The sequence below is a fragment of the Patagioenas fasciata genome, chromosome 1, assembly GCF_037038585.1.
Source record: "Patagioenas fasciata isolate bPatFas1 chromosome 1, bPatFas1.hap1, whole genome shotgun sequence".
NCBI classification, from domain to species: domain Eukaryota; kingdom Metazoa; phylum Chordata; class Aves; order Columbiformes; family Columbidae; genus Patagioenas; species Patagioenas fasciata.
The window spans coordinates 130,198,230-130,216,512 of record NC_092520.1 but is presented as its reverse complement, the minus strand read 5'-3'; the positions used below and the strand labels follow the sequence as shown (position 1 = coordinate 130,216,512).

The following is an 18,283-nucleotide window of genomic DNA, read 5'->3' as shown; positions in this document are numbered from 1 at the left end:
ATCTCTTCACAATATTGTTTTTCCTCCTGAATCCTTGAACTTTAAATTTGTAGTTCACCATATTGTATCTTTCATGGCTCTATGCTACAGGCTTTGTCAAAACTCTCTGTTACAATTTAGGATCTTTCTCAGGAGTCTGAACCATGGTTATACATCTGAGCAGCTGATCATTGCTAGGCCTTGAATCACACTGCTAAACCATTAGGAGAAGGGGTTGGAGGGTACAGAGAGTAGGATACAGCAACTAGGAAGACACTGAGCTGAATGGGTACTTCTGAAAACCGTAGGTGTACATTTCTGGATATTTCTCTGCCTACATACTGTAAAGTGTTGTAAGAAGCTTAGCCCACCTTCTCCAGCTGCTGTGGCCCAGGACCTCCTCTACCTGGCTACTGGAGCCCATGCTGGTGCCCTGGGCCTCTGCCCAGACTGAAGGACATGGCTGATGTTTTCTTGTTTGCAAATTCATCCAGTGATGAGGCTGCGCACGTATCCCAGACACACACACGCAGAGACACAGACACATACAGAGGACACCAATATGGCCAGCTACACAGGCTGCTGTAGACAAGGCACTGCCTTCAGCAGCACCTACACACAAGACTCATATAAAAAACAATCCACAGACAGCCACGTCCCCATCTCCTCTTCAGTGTGCAAAGACAAGAAGGTCACTAGAGCAGGCACACAGACACACACACACCGCTGTCCAGGTTCACAAGCATACACACATTTGAAGATCCCTTAATTCCTGGTGTGGCCCCTCTGCCTGCCCAGCACTCCTGCCTGGATCCTAGGCCCCCTTACTTGCCCCAAAGGGTCCTTGACTTGCTGGCTTGGTGCTTGCTGCAAACACGCAGTGTTCACACACTCATCCCTCATGCACTCCACATTCACAAGTTACCCTGGGCATACCAGCATGGACCCTCTGCCCAGATGGACCCTGGCCCAGACCCTAGAACCCCGTACTCACTGTCTAATCCAGGCAGAGGTTTGCAGGCACACCCCAAGCACACCAGAACTGGAGAAGACATGGACTCTCCCCCAGCAGCCAATACCAGGCCCATGGGCAGTCACCTATGGTCCCACTCCAATGGCACTGAGCTCCTCGCTTGCCTCACTCACACTGTCCCCCCAACAGCTGGTTTTGGGAACAGGCACCATTCCCAGCCCAGTGGCTGGGAGTTCAAGGCACCCATTGGCTCCAGTAGGTGATATGGAGATGCTGCTCACTCCAGTTGCAAGGCCAGGGGTGCCCACTCCTTGGTCTGAGCCCCAGGAGCTGACATCAAATTCCTATCACTCACACACAAGTCTCACCGGTAGCTAGCACCGAGTCTTGCAGCGCACGTTCACAGGGGACAGAGAGTGAGCATACGCAGAGAGATGCTTATGAAAAGATGCAATAAGAAGATATAAGAAGCCAGGCTAGACTGTGGTGATCAGGCACAGGGCTCAGCCAAACAAGCATATTGAACAGCCTCATTTTACAGTGACCGGCCTCTCTTACACCCTTTTCTTTCTACCCCCATTGTTCCCCCTGCTCCTTCATTCCCTGCACTTCCCCCATCCCGTGGGTCTGTACGGCTTTATTGATTTCCGCATCTCTCGAAGTCTGGGGCCCCCTAATATGCAATATCATCATCTGCAAAGTCCTGGCTGATCTTCTGGAAGTGGCACATGTGGTTTCTTGATAGCTCATCAGTTAGTGAGCGTGGTGAGGTTTGTTTCTTGCCATTGTCTCCATGTTTGCTTTGTCAGGTCTATGTGCCTGTGTATTTTTTTCTTGTTTCCCTCTTTCCCCCTTAGTTTCCCAACTGATGGGTCCCCAGTCAGATAACCTCACTGGAACAAACTTTCCTCACACTCTCACAAGCCCTTATCAGTTGATGTGACTGACAGGTTTGCTTCTCGTCACTGCCTCCCTTATCATGTCAGTCAGGTTTGGGTTTCAGGCTTCCTCCTTTTCTTATTGTCCTATTGCTTTGGAAAAGGTCCTGGACAGATTCCCATAAAGAAACAGACACTCTCCTTCCACATACTCTCCTTTCACATACCTTTGAAATCGTGGCCCTCAGCTATACTGTATGCTTGTAATTGCTTACACATTTGTTCTAGTTCTGCACAGATATTTTGTTTAGGGATTTTTAAAGGTTTACCTGGGATTATACTACAATAGGAATGGCCAAGGGAATCTTGTATTTTTGAATGGTAGTTGTTCTGCACACCACACACATTGGTATAATTTAAACCAAGTCTGAGACTTACAGTATACTAAACTTGTAGTATAATTTAAGCCAAGTCTGTAGTTTACTTAAAGCAAGTCTTAGACTTACTGTGCATATTGTACAGTAAGTTTGATGACTCACAAATGCACTGGATTTAGCACATATTGTAGTGGCAGAGCCCCCCCGCCCTGGGGGATGGGGTTGTCGCCAGCCTGGCTGAGAGGTGAAGCCAGAGACAAAAGAGACTAAAGGAGCACCATTAGAAGGTAACAATGAGTGAGCAATCGCTAGACACAGGCGTGCAGAGCGTGTGGACAGTACATGCAGCCTATCACGTTATTGTATAGCACGAGTTACAACCAATCACATTGTTGTAAGGCGCATGGACAGGGCAGCTTTGCTATAAAGCTAGCCCAGTCCGACAATAAAGCAAACTCTGTGAACATCACATTGGTGTGTCAGGTTCCGTGTCTCGCGTGGAAAAAGCAACATTTTGGTGACCCCAACATGATGCTTTGTATCAAAGCAAGATCATTGGGATGTGAAGATGCAAGGAACGCCACCTGGAGGGTGAAGTTAGCCCGGCGCTCGAAGAATACCGAAAAGTAGGCCTACGGGGAAGCAGGTGGCATGGGAAACGTGGTATCCGTGGAAGAAAAAATAATAGTGAAAAGTATTCTGCATCTGGCTGCATGAACAGGAAAATTTTTTGGAAAAAGACGCGGTGGAGCGCCTTTTACTATTCGCCCAGCGGAAGGGGTGTGTCCGATCGACGGACAAATTTTTTTCTCCCGGTACATGGGAGGACATAGGGACCGAACTATGGGAAGCGGTCACAAGGGGGAGCCGCGAGGCTTGCGATCTCGCCGGACCCTGGCGGGAGGTCAGGCAGCTGATGCAGGAAGTCTCAGAGGAGCCGGAGTTGTGTGCCGTCCCCTTGGAGCCGCCCGCTGCAAGCTGCCACCCCTCTGAGAACTCCAATAAATCAATACTGCTGGTATGTCCCGTATCAGATCTGGAGTTCTGGGGCGGAGAGCAAATTATGCCCTCTGCACCCTTTGAGCCATTGCCTGCCTTCGACGATGAATGGCAGCAACCAGCAAGTTTCAACAAGCCAGGACAAGTTAATCCAGTTGAGGTGCCTTTGCCGGAGGACCCGATGGAGCACCAGGATGGAGCACCGCAGAATTGCCCTGACTTCCAGGAGGAGAGCCACGTGCAGAGCCTGAAGGACTTACTGAGATGGCAAGAGAGCCAGATGCAAGAAGTTCTAAAAGCTATGAAACGACTAGATGGCGGTAACAGTAGAACTTCACCGTTAATAGCATATAAAAAGGCGTCAGATGCAATTAAGGACGGGCTGGAGGCAATTGGCAGGGAATGTGAAAAATGGGGAAAACAGGAACAGGAGGGGGCGGAATTAGACCTCACTCCTGAGGAGCTCCGTATTAAAAGGGAGTGAATACAAAAATGGGCTAGACAATGTGTTGAAGATGGGATGTGGTCTGTAAGAGAGGCAGATGAATATTTGAGAGCGCGATACGGAAAAGGGCTGGAGACTGGGTTAGCAGATCGGTTTGCAAATATGCTTCGACTTACTGATCCACAGGAAAACACAAGGGAATTGTATGGCAGTGATAGTAATGATAATTTGGGTGCTGCCTCTGTGCATCAGGGTAGAGATATTCCTCGAGATCATTCTTATAATGCAGGGCAACGTTGGCAAGGGGTAATCAGAGACGCAACCATTGAAGGGATCATGTTACCTGGTAGTATTACAGCAATGCCACTGCACATAGACAATAGAGGACAAAGGCAGTGGTCGCCCTTTGATTGGAAAACGGTTAAGCAATTGCAAAGTGCAGTTATGCAATACGGTATGGATAATAAGCACTTGATGCCGCTAATCAATTCATTTTTCAAGGGGCAAGTACTAACTCCAACAGATATTAGAGCATTGTTGGAGTTATTGCTTCCTCCAACGGGGTATTTGCTGTTCTTGGACAAGTGGCAGGGGAAGGTGGAATTGACAGTATTAGAAAATGTTCATTTACCAGCTGATGATCCATTGCGATTAGCTAGCATGGACCAATTACTGGGTCGTGGGCAATATGTGGATGGTGCTGCTCAGGCAGCGCTTCATCCGAGGATTTTGCAGCAAACACAAGGGCTTGCTCTGGCGGCAGTGAAAGAATTGTCAAATATAGGTAACCCTGTGCCACCCTATTCTACAATAAAGCAGGATCCTGGGGAACCATATATGAAGTTTGTGGACCATTTAAAAGAAGTGATAGATGCTTCTACTAACCTGATTCCAAAGGCAAAAGCTGCTGTGGGGAAAGATTTGGCCATGATGAATGCAAACACCCAATGCCAACAGATATTAGCTGGTTTGGGAAAAACTGTTTTTCTAACAGAGATGGTGGAAGCTTGCACACGGGTACCAATTATGCAACAGGAGGTAGAAAAGGCAAAAATACATGCTCAAGCCCACGCTGCGGCCTTGGCTGCAGCACTTAAGCCTGCAATGAAAGGCCGAAGCCCTTCTTCTCGTGGCCTAGCATGTTTCACTTGCATACAGATAGGACATATTAAAAGAAACTGCCCTCAATATGCTTAGCAGCATTACAAAAATGGCATAACTGTCCAATTAATCTGGTAGCAGATTCTCTTTATGTTGTGGGAGTTGTACAAAGAATACATAGGGTGCTTTTGCAGCGAGTTTCCAATTCCTTGTTGTTTGAAGCATTGTTAGATTTGTGGAACATGTTAGATTATAGGACAGCACCAGTATTTATAATGCATATAAGAAGCCATACTAACATACCAGGTGGTCTAGTTGAGGGAAACAGCATTATAGACAAACTTGTGACAGTAACAGATATATCTCCTTTTGAACAAGCCAGACAAGCTCACAAATTCTTTCATCAATCCTCAGCAGTGCTCCGAAAACAGTTTGCACTTACCAAGGAACAAGCTCGAGCCATTATTGCAGCTTGTCCTGATTGTGCTCGCATAGTACCTCTCCAACAAAAGGGAGTAAATCCTCGGGGCTTGCAGCCAGGTCAGTTATGGCAAACTGATATTACTGAATTTGCACCATTTGGTCGACAAAAGTACATGCATGTCTCCATAGATACCTGTTCAGGACTGCTGTGGGCTACAGCTTTGACCTCAGCAAATGCAAAGGTGGCAAAACGTCATTTATTACAAGCTTTTGCTGTCATGGGTGTTCCTACACAAATCAAAACAGATAATGGTCCTGCATACCGCTCTGACGGACTTGCAACCTTCCTCGTCCAGTGGAAGGTACAACACCTGTTTGAAGTCCCTTATAATTCTACTGGCCAAGCAATTATTGAGCGTGCACACCGCACATTGAAAAATCTTTCGTCTGTTTTGAAAAAACAAGGGGGAATTGGTGTGAGCCCAGAAGAGGTATTGATGAAGGCATTGTATGTGCTGAACTGGCTTAATCCTAAAAGTGAAACTGAAATGGAACCGGTTGTTATGCACCACATCAAAAATGTCAAAGATTTTTCTGAAAATGTACCTAAGGTTAGTGTGTTTAATCTGACAACACAACAATGGGAAGGTCCAATGTCACTAATAACCTGGGGAAGGGGATATGCTTGTGTTTCTACAGGTAACCACAAAAATTCGTGGATCCCAGCAAAGTGGGTGAGACCTTGGCTAGCTAACAGAGAAGAAACTGATTGCAATGATGACAACCCTTAACCTCAGAATTATTATCACTTTTAGCAACGGATATAGCCAATGTTGAGAATACCACTTTGTAAAACAGAGCAGCAATTAATTTTTTGTTATTGGCCATGTCCACAGTTATGAAGAGTTTGATTGTATGTGTTGTTTGAACTTAAAAGATAAAAAGATAAAAGATTTGCAGAACAAGAAAATAACAGAAGATGTTGAGTTTTTTGGGTTGGATGCCTTGTTTGGTTAAAAGGAATATTGAAAACAGGTCTGTTCTTGTTAATTGTAATTGTATTAGCCTTAATGTTCTTACCCTGTATTTCACACTGTCTTTAAAGCATGATACGACATACTGTTAATATTATATTAAAGAGGGGGAGATGTAGTGGCAGAGCCCTCCCCGCCCTGGGGGGATGGGGTTGTCACCAGCCTGGCTGAGAGGTGAAGCCAGAGACAAAAGAAACTAAAGGAGCACCATTAGAAGGTAACAATGAGTGAGCAATCGCGTGTGTCCGGACACACGCGTGCAGAGCGCGTGGACAGTACATGCAGCCTATCACGTTATTGTATAGCACGAGTTACAACCAATCACATTGTTGTAAGGCGCGTGGACAGGGCAACTTTGCTATAAAGCTAGCCCAGTCCGACAATAAAGCAAACTCTGTGAACATCACATTGGTGTGTCAGGTTCCGTGTCTCGCATGGAAAAAGCAACACACATACAAACCACAATTGTCTGTGAGCAAGTCTGACGTTTCCTGAAACATACATGATTTCAGTCTAATCATAGACAAGCATGATAATCCTATCTTGGGTGGCTGCAGACTCTAAACCATACTGAAATACTTTAGATAGCTATAGATCCACTAAGAATGAATGGAAAAATCAGTTGTACCTGGTAGATTAACTGTGCCAAGTATGGATAATGTATTAAGTCATTAAAATCTTGAAAACTCAGATAGCTGTTTTGCTTCATTTAGAATCTCAATTTAACAGCAATCATGAAGTCACTGTTGTGCTTTTCGTTGTGTATGACCAAGACTTATCTTTCTTGGAAGCCAAAATTATATCCTTACATAAATCCATGACCAGTACAAATCAGATGACCAGATAAATGCTAGAAGTAGCTAGTTATGGTGACAATTTTCAAAATGATTTAGCAATTCTGAATTGCACTGTGTGCACTGAGTACCTTTTGTATAAAGAATGAGAACAGATCTCTAGCAGCTAGTTTCTCCTAAATCATTAGCAATATGTTTTCTTATAAGAAATGTCATATTAATGAAAGTCAATATTAACCACATTCTATAAAGCAGCATTTATATTTTCCATGCTCTATGTTATATTTAGGGACTCTTGACTGCATCTGACATTTTTGATTACTTGCAGATTTTTCAGAAGTGTGAAAGTCTAATCCCTATTAAAAACACAGAGGCCACTGGGTGTTGAAGTTTCTCTTAAAAGCCGCTACCGCTTACAGCTCCACTAAGAGGTCTGTTAGTTGTAAGTGCGAAGAGTGGAATCACAATGGAGAATTAACATTTTTGTCAGAAAGAAGAAATCTTGTATGTGATTCCTGTTTCTATCCATTTCCTTGTTTGGTGATCTCAAATAATGAGGAAAAATAAAACCAGAAAATAGCTCAAACACTGATTTTACATAAAAATAAATTTGAATAAGCAAATCAAGGCAGGAGAAATGGGCTGACAGAAACCTCGTGAAGTTCAACAAGGGAAACTGAAGTCTTGCACCTGGGGAGGAACAATCCCATGCATCGAGATATGCTGTGGGCCACTCAGCTGGAAAGCAGATTGGCAGAAAAGGACCTGGGAATCCTTGTGGACACCAGGTTGAATAGGGCCCAGAACTGTGCCCTTGCTGCAAAGAAGATTAACAGTATCTTCAGCTGCATTAGACAGTGTATAGGCAGCAGATTGAGGAAATTGATCCTTCTCCTTTATTCAGCGCTGGGGAGACCACACCTGGAGTTCTGTTTCCAGTTCTGGGATCCTCAGTACAAGAGAGAGATGGACATACTAGAGAGAATGTAACAAAGGGCCAGGAAGATGATTAACGGGCTGGAGCATCTCTCATGTGAGGAAAGGCTGAAAGGGCTGGGACTGTATAGCTTAGAGAAGAGAAGGCTCAGGAATATAATCAATGTATATAAATAAGTGAAGAGAGAGTTCAAAGAGGACAGAGCCAGGCTTTTTGCAGTGGTGCCTAGTGACAGGACAAGAGGCAATGTGCAGAAACTGAAACACAGGAGGTTCCATCTGAATATCAGCAAACACTTTTCTACTGAGAGTAACCAAGCACTGTCACAGGTTGCCCAGGGATGTTGTGGATTCTCTCCCCTTGGTGATATTCAGAAGCCACCTGGATGCAGCCCTGGGCAACTGGCTTGAGGTGGCCCTGCATGAGTAGGGGGTTTGGACCAGATGACCTCCAGAGGATTCCTTCCAACCTTACCTGTTCTGTGATTCTGTCATCCCATTAAATCAAACACAAGATAAAAATAAAATTGGAAATCTAAAAGCTTTATATATCTATAAATAATGCATTGCATTCTTTTTCTTTCCTTGGTTGATACTTAAAAAATCCAATATATCTAGAGATCTGTAACAAAGGAACAAAGTCCCTGAGTTTCCTCAAACATTCAGTCCTGTGAAATGCTGAGTATCTTCACATGTCCATTGATTATGATTTCTTTCACACCTGATGAATTGAGGTCTCAATAAAATGAAAAGGACCAATGATTTATTACAGTCACTGGATTGTACAGTTTGCACAATCCAGAACAAAGGAAATAAAGACAATTAATTACTGAATGTATTTGTGAACAATTCTATATTTGACTTTTATCACTTTACATTCATCTAAGTCTTTTAACTGCTGGATTTGACTTCACTATCTCAGACACCAATTTAAGATCAAAATCCTACTTAATAATCTGTTTTTCAGTGAGAAATCCTAGGCTGAAGAAAGATGGTTGAAATTACTTGGACCTTTTAAAGGAAGTAGGGGAGATGCAGTTGTCAGATTCCTTTGTTCTTCCTTCATCTTTCGATCATTGATATCTTCATGGTATGGTCTTCAAAAGAAACCTTATTACTTGTGATATACAATTTGTGTCAGTTGTGTTGCTGGTGGAAGAACAGTGCACTCCTCTGACTCACATAATGCTTCAGAATTCTGCTGAAAATTACTATGTTGTCAGTCAAAGGAAAAAAATAAGCACTGTTTTTAATTTGACGCTGAATGGTTTTACCTCCAGTGATCCAGTATCTCTAGAAACCCCATTTGTACAGGCCTTCTGCATTGCTTAAGTTCCTGAAAAGTTTCAAGAGTTATTCAAGTCGCTCTTTTGGGATGTTCGTGATGGCAGTAATTTGTTTTCCATGCTATTTTAAGAAATACGCACAACTCATTGGTTAGGGTCCTGTTGTTCTCTATCATTGGATCAACAAATCTGTTCTTTTCTGTTATTCTTTTACTTTGCATAGGTGAAGTAGGATCTGGATTCTGCTCACATGAATTTGAATGTTTTAACAAAGTGTCTGAGTTGATGGCCTACTTGTCCTGTCTAGGACACCTCTGAATGGCAACTCTGTCCATCTCAAAGCTGAATCATGTCTTTAAAAAGCATCTTTCTTTCTATTGATTGTAGACAGAGCCTATGGTGATTTGGCTGCCAAACTTCAGTAATATTAACAGATCAAACACAGTGTTTTTTCATTTGTATGACAGTCCTGAAAACATATTCCTCTGTTTCATAGTTCTATAGAAAATCTCTTTCTTTTCTTTTTCACATTTTCAAAATCTTATGCCTATCAAAAAGCTTTCCCTCCCCATTAATACTGAAAGTGCAGGCAGTTTAGAAGTGAGAGCTGATGCTGCTTCTCAAACCATTTCTCGAAGAGGAGAAATATTTGAAGAAACACTGTTCTGTGTCAATAAAACCTTGAATCACCTTGAGTCTTATCCCACTCTCTATGATAATTTACTGTAGCGTCCAACAGTCACTACTAGACAGACTGGGAGAGAGGTTTCTTACTTGACAGTGAGGTATGAGTAGGACTGGAGTGACCTAAATGCTGTTCTTGTCCTGAGATTCATTAAAAAGATACATCAACTTTGGCAAATCTGAATTCAGTGACATGGCCAGCAGCAGGCTATAGGAAAATACTATTTTTGCTTCTATTACTTTTCTCTCTTCTGTTAGTTTTGTTGTTGTTGTGGGGTTTTTTTGTGGAATTTTTTTGTGGTTTTTTTTTTTTTTTCTTTGTGTGTGGATTTCTTTTTCCCTTTCATATTTCTTAAATCATGTCAATGTTCAGAAAACTAGCAAGTGAAACTTTCAGTCCCATCCTTTGGCTCACAGCTATCTTAAACAATGCGTAGATTTTGATGGTTTTTTTTCCCCATCTACCAGCACATCAAAAGGCAAGAGAAACTGAAGGCCTGTTCCACCAGCAGAACACAGAAGGGGTTGGTGCAATGAAGAATTTTGCATTACTTTACATCAAGCTGTGCCCATGACGTGTTTAAAGAACAATAATGCCAGCCTCATATGTGGAAAGGTGATAAGACTGGCTAAAAAAAGACATGGAATTTGCGTCAATGTGTTCCTTTTATAGGCCTTTCAGTACCTGGAAACTTTTATTCAGTGTTTTCAAGGTTTCTTCACAACTGTGAATAGTAAAAGCCTTTCTAAAGCTGAGATTGACTCTCTAAGGTTTTCAGGTTGAGAAAAGTTATATGAATCAATGTGAGTCACAGGTCAGAAACATTTTCATCAGAGAACATCAGTCTTCCTGCTAATCAACCTATTTACTCAGCATCAATCCAAGACTAATTTGAACAGAAGCCCAGTTATACAGATCTTTCTACTGTCAGTTATATTTTCTGCTCATATTGTCTCTAGCAATTTCCTTTTTGCTCTACAGTTCTTTTAAGACACATCTACAGTTTGTAGTGATTCTACAACATTCATTTGAATTATTAGGTTGGTGCAAAAGTAGTTGCAATTTTGGACCATGAATTTTAAATCATTATAACTAAGCTCAAAAACATCTTTATTAATCAAAATAGGAACCATTACAATCAACACATTTTTGCGAATGAGAAATAAATTTGTTTATTCCTGTAGCATAAAAATCTGTGCTTTGGGATTTGATGAACTCTTGGAAAGTATTTTCTATATACTGCAGGTTGTGGAAGTGTTTTCCCTGCAAAAAGTTGTCAAGATGCTTGAAGAAGTGGTAGGTGGTTGGTGAGAGGTCAGGTGAATATGGCCCATGAGGCAAAAATTTGTAGCCCTATTTGTTCAACTTATGAAGTGTTGGTTGTGCGATGTGCAGTCAGGCATTGTCATGGAGAAAAATTGTGCCCTTTCTGTTGACCAATGCCAGCTGCAGGTGTTTCAGTTTTCAGTGCATCTCATCAATTTGCTGAGCATACTTCTCAGTGTAATGGTTTTGCCAGGACTCAGAAAGTTGTAATGGATCAGACTGGCAGCAGACCACCACGTTGTCTTTGGGAAGTGCTTTAGAGGATCTTCTCAGTCCAGCCACTGAACTGGTCATTGCTGGTTGTAGTAGGAAATCCATTTTTTGTCGCACATGACAATCTGCTCAAGAAATGGTTCATTGTTGTTGCAGAGAATAAGAGAAGACGACACCTCAAAATGACTTTTTTTTTTTCAGTCAGCTCATTAGGCACACACCTATCGAGCTTTTTCACCTTGCCAATTTGCTTCAAATGCTGAATGACCATAGAAGGGTTGACATTGAGTTCTTCAACACCTTCTCGTGTAGTTTTAAGGGGATCAGCTTCAATAATTGCTCTCAACTGGTCATTGTCAACTTCTGATGGCTGGCCACTATGCTCCTCATCTTCAAGGCTCTCATCTCCTTTGCGAAACCTCTGGAACCACCACTGCACTGTACATTCATTAGCAGTTCCTGGGCCAAATGTGTCATTGATGCTGTGAGCTGTCTCCGCTGCTTTATGACCCATTTTGAACTCAAATAAGACAGTCACTTGAATTTGCTTTTTGTCTAACATAATTTCCATAGTCTAAAATAAATACAAAATAAACAGCAAGTGTCATGGTTTAACCCAAGCTAGCAATACAACCACGATAGCTTCTCACTCACCCTCCTCCCCATTCCCCCCAAATAGGGGAGCAAATCAAAAGGGAAAGGAGAAACTTGGGCTGAGATAAACACGGTTTAATAAAATAACAAAATACTAATACACTACAAGTAAAAATATACATAAAATAGAAATAAAATATAAAATAAAAGCTACTCAAGGCCATTCCTCATGAACTCCATCCACACTGAGCAACTAGTGCCAGGAACCAGCACCTGGTCAGCTGATCCTGAAGAAAGAAAAGAAAGAAAAAAAGGAAAAAAAGGCAGAAAGGCCCAAAGGCCTTTGCAAAACCACAGAAGGCTGAACTGAATGTCCAATACAGAACTCCTCCGGCTCAGACAGAAAGACTGAAGAGAGCTAAGAAGCGAGAGAGAGACCAGAAGATTCCGACTCTCCTTAAATATGAAGCATGACGCTAATGGATGAAGTACTCTTATTAATCAGTCTGGATGTCAGTCAAGCTCAGCCCCATCCATGCCCCAGTTCCTTGATGCCTTACATCTGTGGGCAGAGCAATCAGAATGTCCTTGTCTCTCAGACCAGAGCAATTAAAAACATTAACTCTGTCCTGGGGTGTTATCTTTTATTCTCAAACTAAGTCAAAATAATCACCATGCTAGCTATGAAAAAGAGTTTTCTAACTGCATGAAGAAAATTAACTCATTTTCAGTCAAACCAGCACAGCAAGTAATAAGTTAGTAGCAAAAAAAAACCCCCAAAACATAAAGCAAGAATATCACATTAAAATGATGTATAACATAACCACATTTATGTAGGAATGTATTCCAATACCAAACAGCAAATTTCAATGATGCAAAACCCGTGATTACTTTTGCACCAACCTAATACTTTTCTATTTCTGCATAAGTAAGGGGAAAGATGAACCACTCATGCATATACATGTTAGTCTTACTGCCTGTGTGCTCTTGTGAATGCACTAGGCAGAGCCGAAGCTTTTCACAATAAGAAGGAAAAATCAGGACCCACACAAGATGTCAACAGAAAAGAGTTTGTGTCAGCTACACAAATAAGGTAGCAGAATACAGGCTGCCCTTGCGTGCCTGAGACCTCCAGGAAAGACTCAGCTTCAACTGACACTGTGGTGCAAGTAGCTGTTGCTTGTTGCACAGAATAACAGGTCAGATGTCATGGACAAAGCATTCTACATTTGTGTCCATGAATCAGGTGAAGATTTCCAGGCATTCTCAGCCAACCACGTGCCTGCTCTCAGCACGCAATAACATATGCTGCCTTTGTCGCAAATGAGTTGAATGCAGCTCACTCGAAAGACAGAAACACAATATGTTTTACTGAGTTAACATAATAATGTGACAGATTTCAGTGAACTAGATGGAATTTAACAAAGTATAACAGTGATTTATTAAGGTTCAGTAAGTTTGATGGCAAGGTTCACCTTATTAATTACTGCTTGGAAGAAATATACAAAGGAAAATTGAGTTAGAATCGAGTTAGAATGATTAACACAGAGATGGGACATGCAAAAGGTAAGAAAGACCCTCCCATTGAGTCACGACGTTCAGAGTGGACCCTCTTGCTTTCTAGGCTCCTTATGGAGCCTAAGTGCATCTAGGTCCAATCTAAGTCTCAGACTTGGACAACGGTTTATGTCTAATGGAATTATCTATACAAAATTTATATTAATATGGATTAATAATGTTTCATTAGTATTGATTCAGCATACTACCAGTAACTTACCAAAGATCTGCTATTGGTAAAAGGTGTCTCTGCCTCAAGGAGCAGCCTTGAGAGGCATCCCAGCTCCAGGAGAGATCACTGCCATGCAGCCATTCTGCCTGATACGGAGAGCTCAAAGAAGGCTCACCTAGGCTGTCATATTTATGGAATAACGTAGCTGGCTTGTAGTCAAATCACATGCAATGGAAAGGTAGGCATGAGACTCCTTGTACCCACAACTTTCTTTGTTCCTTGATAAATGAGTCTTGGAAAAGTCACTTGTTTTAATTGCAAGATTGGTGTTCCAAGCTTATATGCATTGATGCTCACTGTGTCACTTTGCTCCTTTGTGGGTTTTCAGAGAACTGGCTCAAACTACAGGAGTTCTTGGCCTAACTGTGGCTCAGGCCTTTTCCTCTTTTGGACCCTGTACCAAACTACTGCTAGTTTGGTTAAGGGGTCGGGTGCATCCATCGCAGCCTTATGAATCAGCATTAATGGAAGTGCTGAGAGAAAACACCCAAGTCCTCATGAAAATGACAACACCAAGAGAGGGAAATGGTAGCAGCAAAAGCCAGGATGGAGACAGCCCCTTAATGAATAGGAACGGAGGTGGTTCAAGGTAGATTATTTGTGGTATTTTAACTAACCTGAAACCATTTGGTATATAATTCATACATTCTTAGTGCAAAGTAAGCCTCACGAGAGAAGATGCACTCTTCATTGTAAATCTGGAAGGGATGTGTCTTCCTGAACTTCCACATACCCAAGACAGAACAGTCAGAACTTTCCTTCCACCATGCACTTAACCACGCTTGTGGGGCAGAAAAGCTACTATTTTTGTTTTAGCAGCTGGGGCTCCTGAGCACAAGTTAAAGGCTTTCTGCCAGTGTTATCCCCAATGATTTGTTTACAATTGGACCTTTTAAGTCTGATAAAAATAAAGCTTGAATGTCTTGACAGGAGTTTTACTCTGATTACAAATGAAAATACCAGTTGCAGATAGGTGTTAAGAGTCCGATATTCCCTTATCCAATTTATTTTAGATATTGCATACATGAAGAGTGTACAGTTAAATATAAAAAATTTTATTAATGTCTTATTTGAAAAAAGTTGATGTTACATGGGATTTCTGATTTAGTAAGGTAATACAAAATACACTGAAGACACCATATAAATGTAAATTACACTTAGCAAAATGTAGGAATTGCAATTGCAGTTCAATCATAATACCAGTATAATATGCTCACTGTCATGACATTGGGTGTCCCCAGTCACTGGGGAGGAACACATGAGTTGAAGGCAGCTCAAGCCCGTTGCTGTCATTGAAATTATTCTGTTAGTTGTTTACCTTTTGTACATTATGTTGTGCTGAGCCACGTAATGACTTCCCACGTACAAGTCTAGCTTACTCAGGAACATTCATGCTCTTTTAATGAACTCAGGGAGAAATATTTAAATCACCAGTTTGATAGCTGCTTATCTGAAACAAAAGTCACCATCTAGTTCCTTTTGTGTTGAGATAAAGTCAGCTTCTTTGCAACAGCTGTGGTCAGTCACACTCTGCATTATTCTCTGAGGTTTTATGGGCACACCGCCCTTGTCCATCTCTAGTCACATTGCACCTCTAGTTCAGTCAGTCACAGAAGGATGCAAGACTCTGATAACCCACACCAAGAGATGGCTGACTCCTTTGAAGTTACACAATAAGATGTACTTAAGATCAACACAGAGGACAAAAACAACCTGCCAGCCTGGTTATTGCAGGTGATCAAGAGAAAAAAATTGTGCTGTAACACATTAAGACCCAGTGAGCTATGGTTCTAAAGTGGTAGAGTGTCTTTGCTCTGTGCAGGGAAACAAAATATTTTTTTGCTAATTGGCAAATTGAAGTGCCAAATGACTGTTGTTAGTGTTGGTGTCTGTTTGCTGGCAGTTCTGAAGCTTCACTGAACTGTGTAAATCAGTGTCCTGATTTTCTCTGGCACTTAAACTCAGGAATTGCCATTTCTATGTGTTATTCTTTCTGTCCTCATTTATCTTGCAGAGGTTAAAAAGTAATAATGGATTGATACCATAAAATCGGCAAAGTAATGGACTCTTAAAGCCATATTTTAAGGTTTTAAAAGTAGCATTTCTTTTTCAGCACCAGGGCCAAAATGGGGGTGTCCCTCCATAGGTCTGCTACTGACTAGTTGGTCATATATGGCTTGTCTTGATAGAAAAATTATGTGTTCATTACAGTTCTTGACAACCATTAACATATTCCATGCCTATTCTAACACAAGCTATCTTTTTAAGCAATACTAAGTAATATTCACATGTTTCTCAGTTACTTCTCAGTTACCTGTTTTAAAAGACTATGTCGTAAATCTATGTCAGTTTTAAGAATAGAGTATGATTACTAAGTGCAAAGATTCTATGGTTACAAGGTCTGCTTATACAAAGATTCTGTGGTTACAAGGTTGGTTAATCTTTAAAGGTTGCTACCTTAATATTCTCCTAAACTCTGAGTTCTATAATTCCTTAAAATACAGTCTAATAATTAGAAATACAGGTATCAGATGATAAACCTGGATACTTCTTAGGCAGAGACCTTCTCTAGAGATGAACTACCTCTGAAACAACACCGAATGTAGATCAAAAGCTTGACTAAGACATGGAGTAGGTGATCAACTGGAAATTTTTTCCTCTCTCTCATAATATAGCTCAGCAAAGAATGTCTTCCTAGAACTGTTGTGAAACATCTGTGAAGCTAAGTAAGAGTGGAAGAGAATGACTGGGTTATCAGATGTGAAGTGACATTCAGGGATCAGGTAATTAGAAATTTGCTGAGCAGAGGAGGGCTTCCATTAACTTTTCTACTGATTTTAGAAAATAATTTGTACAGATAGAACTCTCTGGTTATTTTTGTGAAAATAATTAGCCTCTAAAAATAGTAATGCTCTACTTTTTCATGTGAATTTCAGCTTACTGCCTGATACTGAGAAAGACCCCCGAAGTAACTGGTTTTATAGTTGACTATCACTTTCTGATTCTTGTTCCCTGTGTCGCCAGTCAAGATGATGATGAGGTGGGGAAGAGGCTGTCCAGTGGTACCAAAACTTTCCCTACGAGAAACATATAATGAACATTGATAATGGGAGCAGTAGCTTCCTCCTTTTTCTCAACACATTTCATGCATTTGCCAAGGTGATGTAAACTAGTTTTAAAGTACCAAGGTATTTTTGTTCCCTTTCCATTTTGCCACTGCATCACAGAATGTTAGGGATTGGAAGGGACTTCAAAAGATCATCTAGTTCAATCCCCTGCTGGAGCAGGAACACCTAGATCAAGTTACACAAGAATGTGTACAGGCGGGTTTTGAATGTCTCCAGGGAAGGAGACTCCACAACCTCCCTAGGCAGCCTGTTCCAGTGCTCTGTGACCCTCACTGTAGAGAAGTTTCTTCTCATATTTAAGTGGAACCTTCTATGTTCCAGTTTACACCCTTTGCCCCTTGTCTTATCATTGGTTGTCACTGAGAAGACCCTGGCTCCATCCTCCTGACACCCTTTACATATTTATAAACATTAATGAGGTCACCCCTCAGTCTCCTCCAAGTTAAGGAGATCCAGCTCCTTCAGCCTTTCCTCATAAGGAAGATGTTCCACTCCCTTAATTGTCTTTGTGGCTCTGCACTGGACTCTCTCCAACAGTTCCCTGTCCTTCTGGAACTGAGTGGCCCAGAACTGGACACAATATTCCAGATGTGGTCTCACCAGGGCAGAGTAGAGGGGGAGGAGAACCTCTCTCGACCTACTAACTACACCTTTTCTAATACACCCCAGGATGCCATTGGCCTTCTTGGCCACAAGGGCACAGTGCTGGCTCATGGTCATCCTGCTGTCCACCAGGACTCCCAAGTCCCTTTCCCCTACACTGCTCTCTAACAGGTCATTCCCCAACTTTTACTAGTACCTGGGGTTGTTCTTGCTCATATGCAAGACTGTACACTTGCCCTTGTTATATTTCATTAATTTTTTCCGTGCCCAACTCTCCAGCCTGTCCAGGTCTCACTGCTTGGCAGCACAGCCTTCTGGCATGTCAGCCACTCCTCCCAGCTTCGTGTCATCAGCAAACTTGCTGACAGTCACTCTATTCCCTCATCCACATCACTGAGGAATATGTTGAATAGTACTGATCCCAGTATCGACCCTTGAGGGACTCACTAGATACAAGCCTCCAACTAGACTCTGCCTCGTTGACGACAACTCTCTGGCTTCTTTCCTTCAGCCAGTTCACAGTCCACCTCACTACCCGATCGTCCAGTTTCTTTTGTGTCCATCTTGAGGAGTTTCTCACAAGGGGGTATATCGCTTCTGGTTTATTTGTACATTACCGGAAACATTATTCTTTTGCAGCAGCAATTATAGTAGCAACCAACAAGAACATCACAATAGAAAGTTCACACATCTCTGGCATTGTAGCTTTGTAACTCTTTA

The 18,283-nt window shown here is 41.9% G+C and overlaps 1 protein-coding gene across 11 annotated transcripts in view; it reads left to right on the top strand.

Moving 5' to 3' along the window:
- The window catches only part of PRMT8 (protein arginine methyltransferase 8), a 91,650-nt gene that overhangs the window by 14,927 nt on the left and 58,440 nt on the right, over nt 1–18,283 (top strand). Inside the window, exon 1 of one of the 11 annotated variants that reach the window (XM_071815114.1) lies at nt 2,653–3,526. The exons of the other annotated variants lie outside the window; for them this stretch is intronic. Coding sequence (XP_071671215.1) covers nt 3,521–3,526 — 6 coding nt within the window. The 5' untranslated portion in view covers nt 2,653–3,520. Of the gene's footprint in view, nt 1–2,652; nt 3,527–18,283 lie in introns of those variants that run through there. 11 annotated transcript variants of the gene reach the window in all.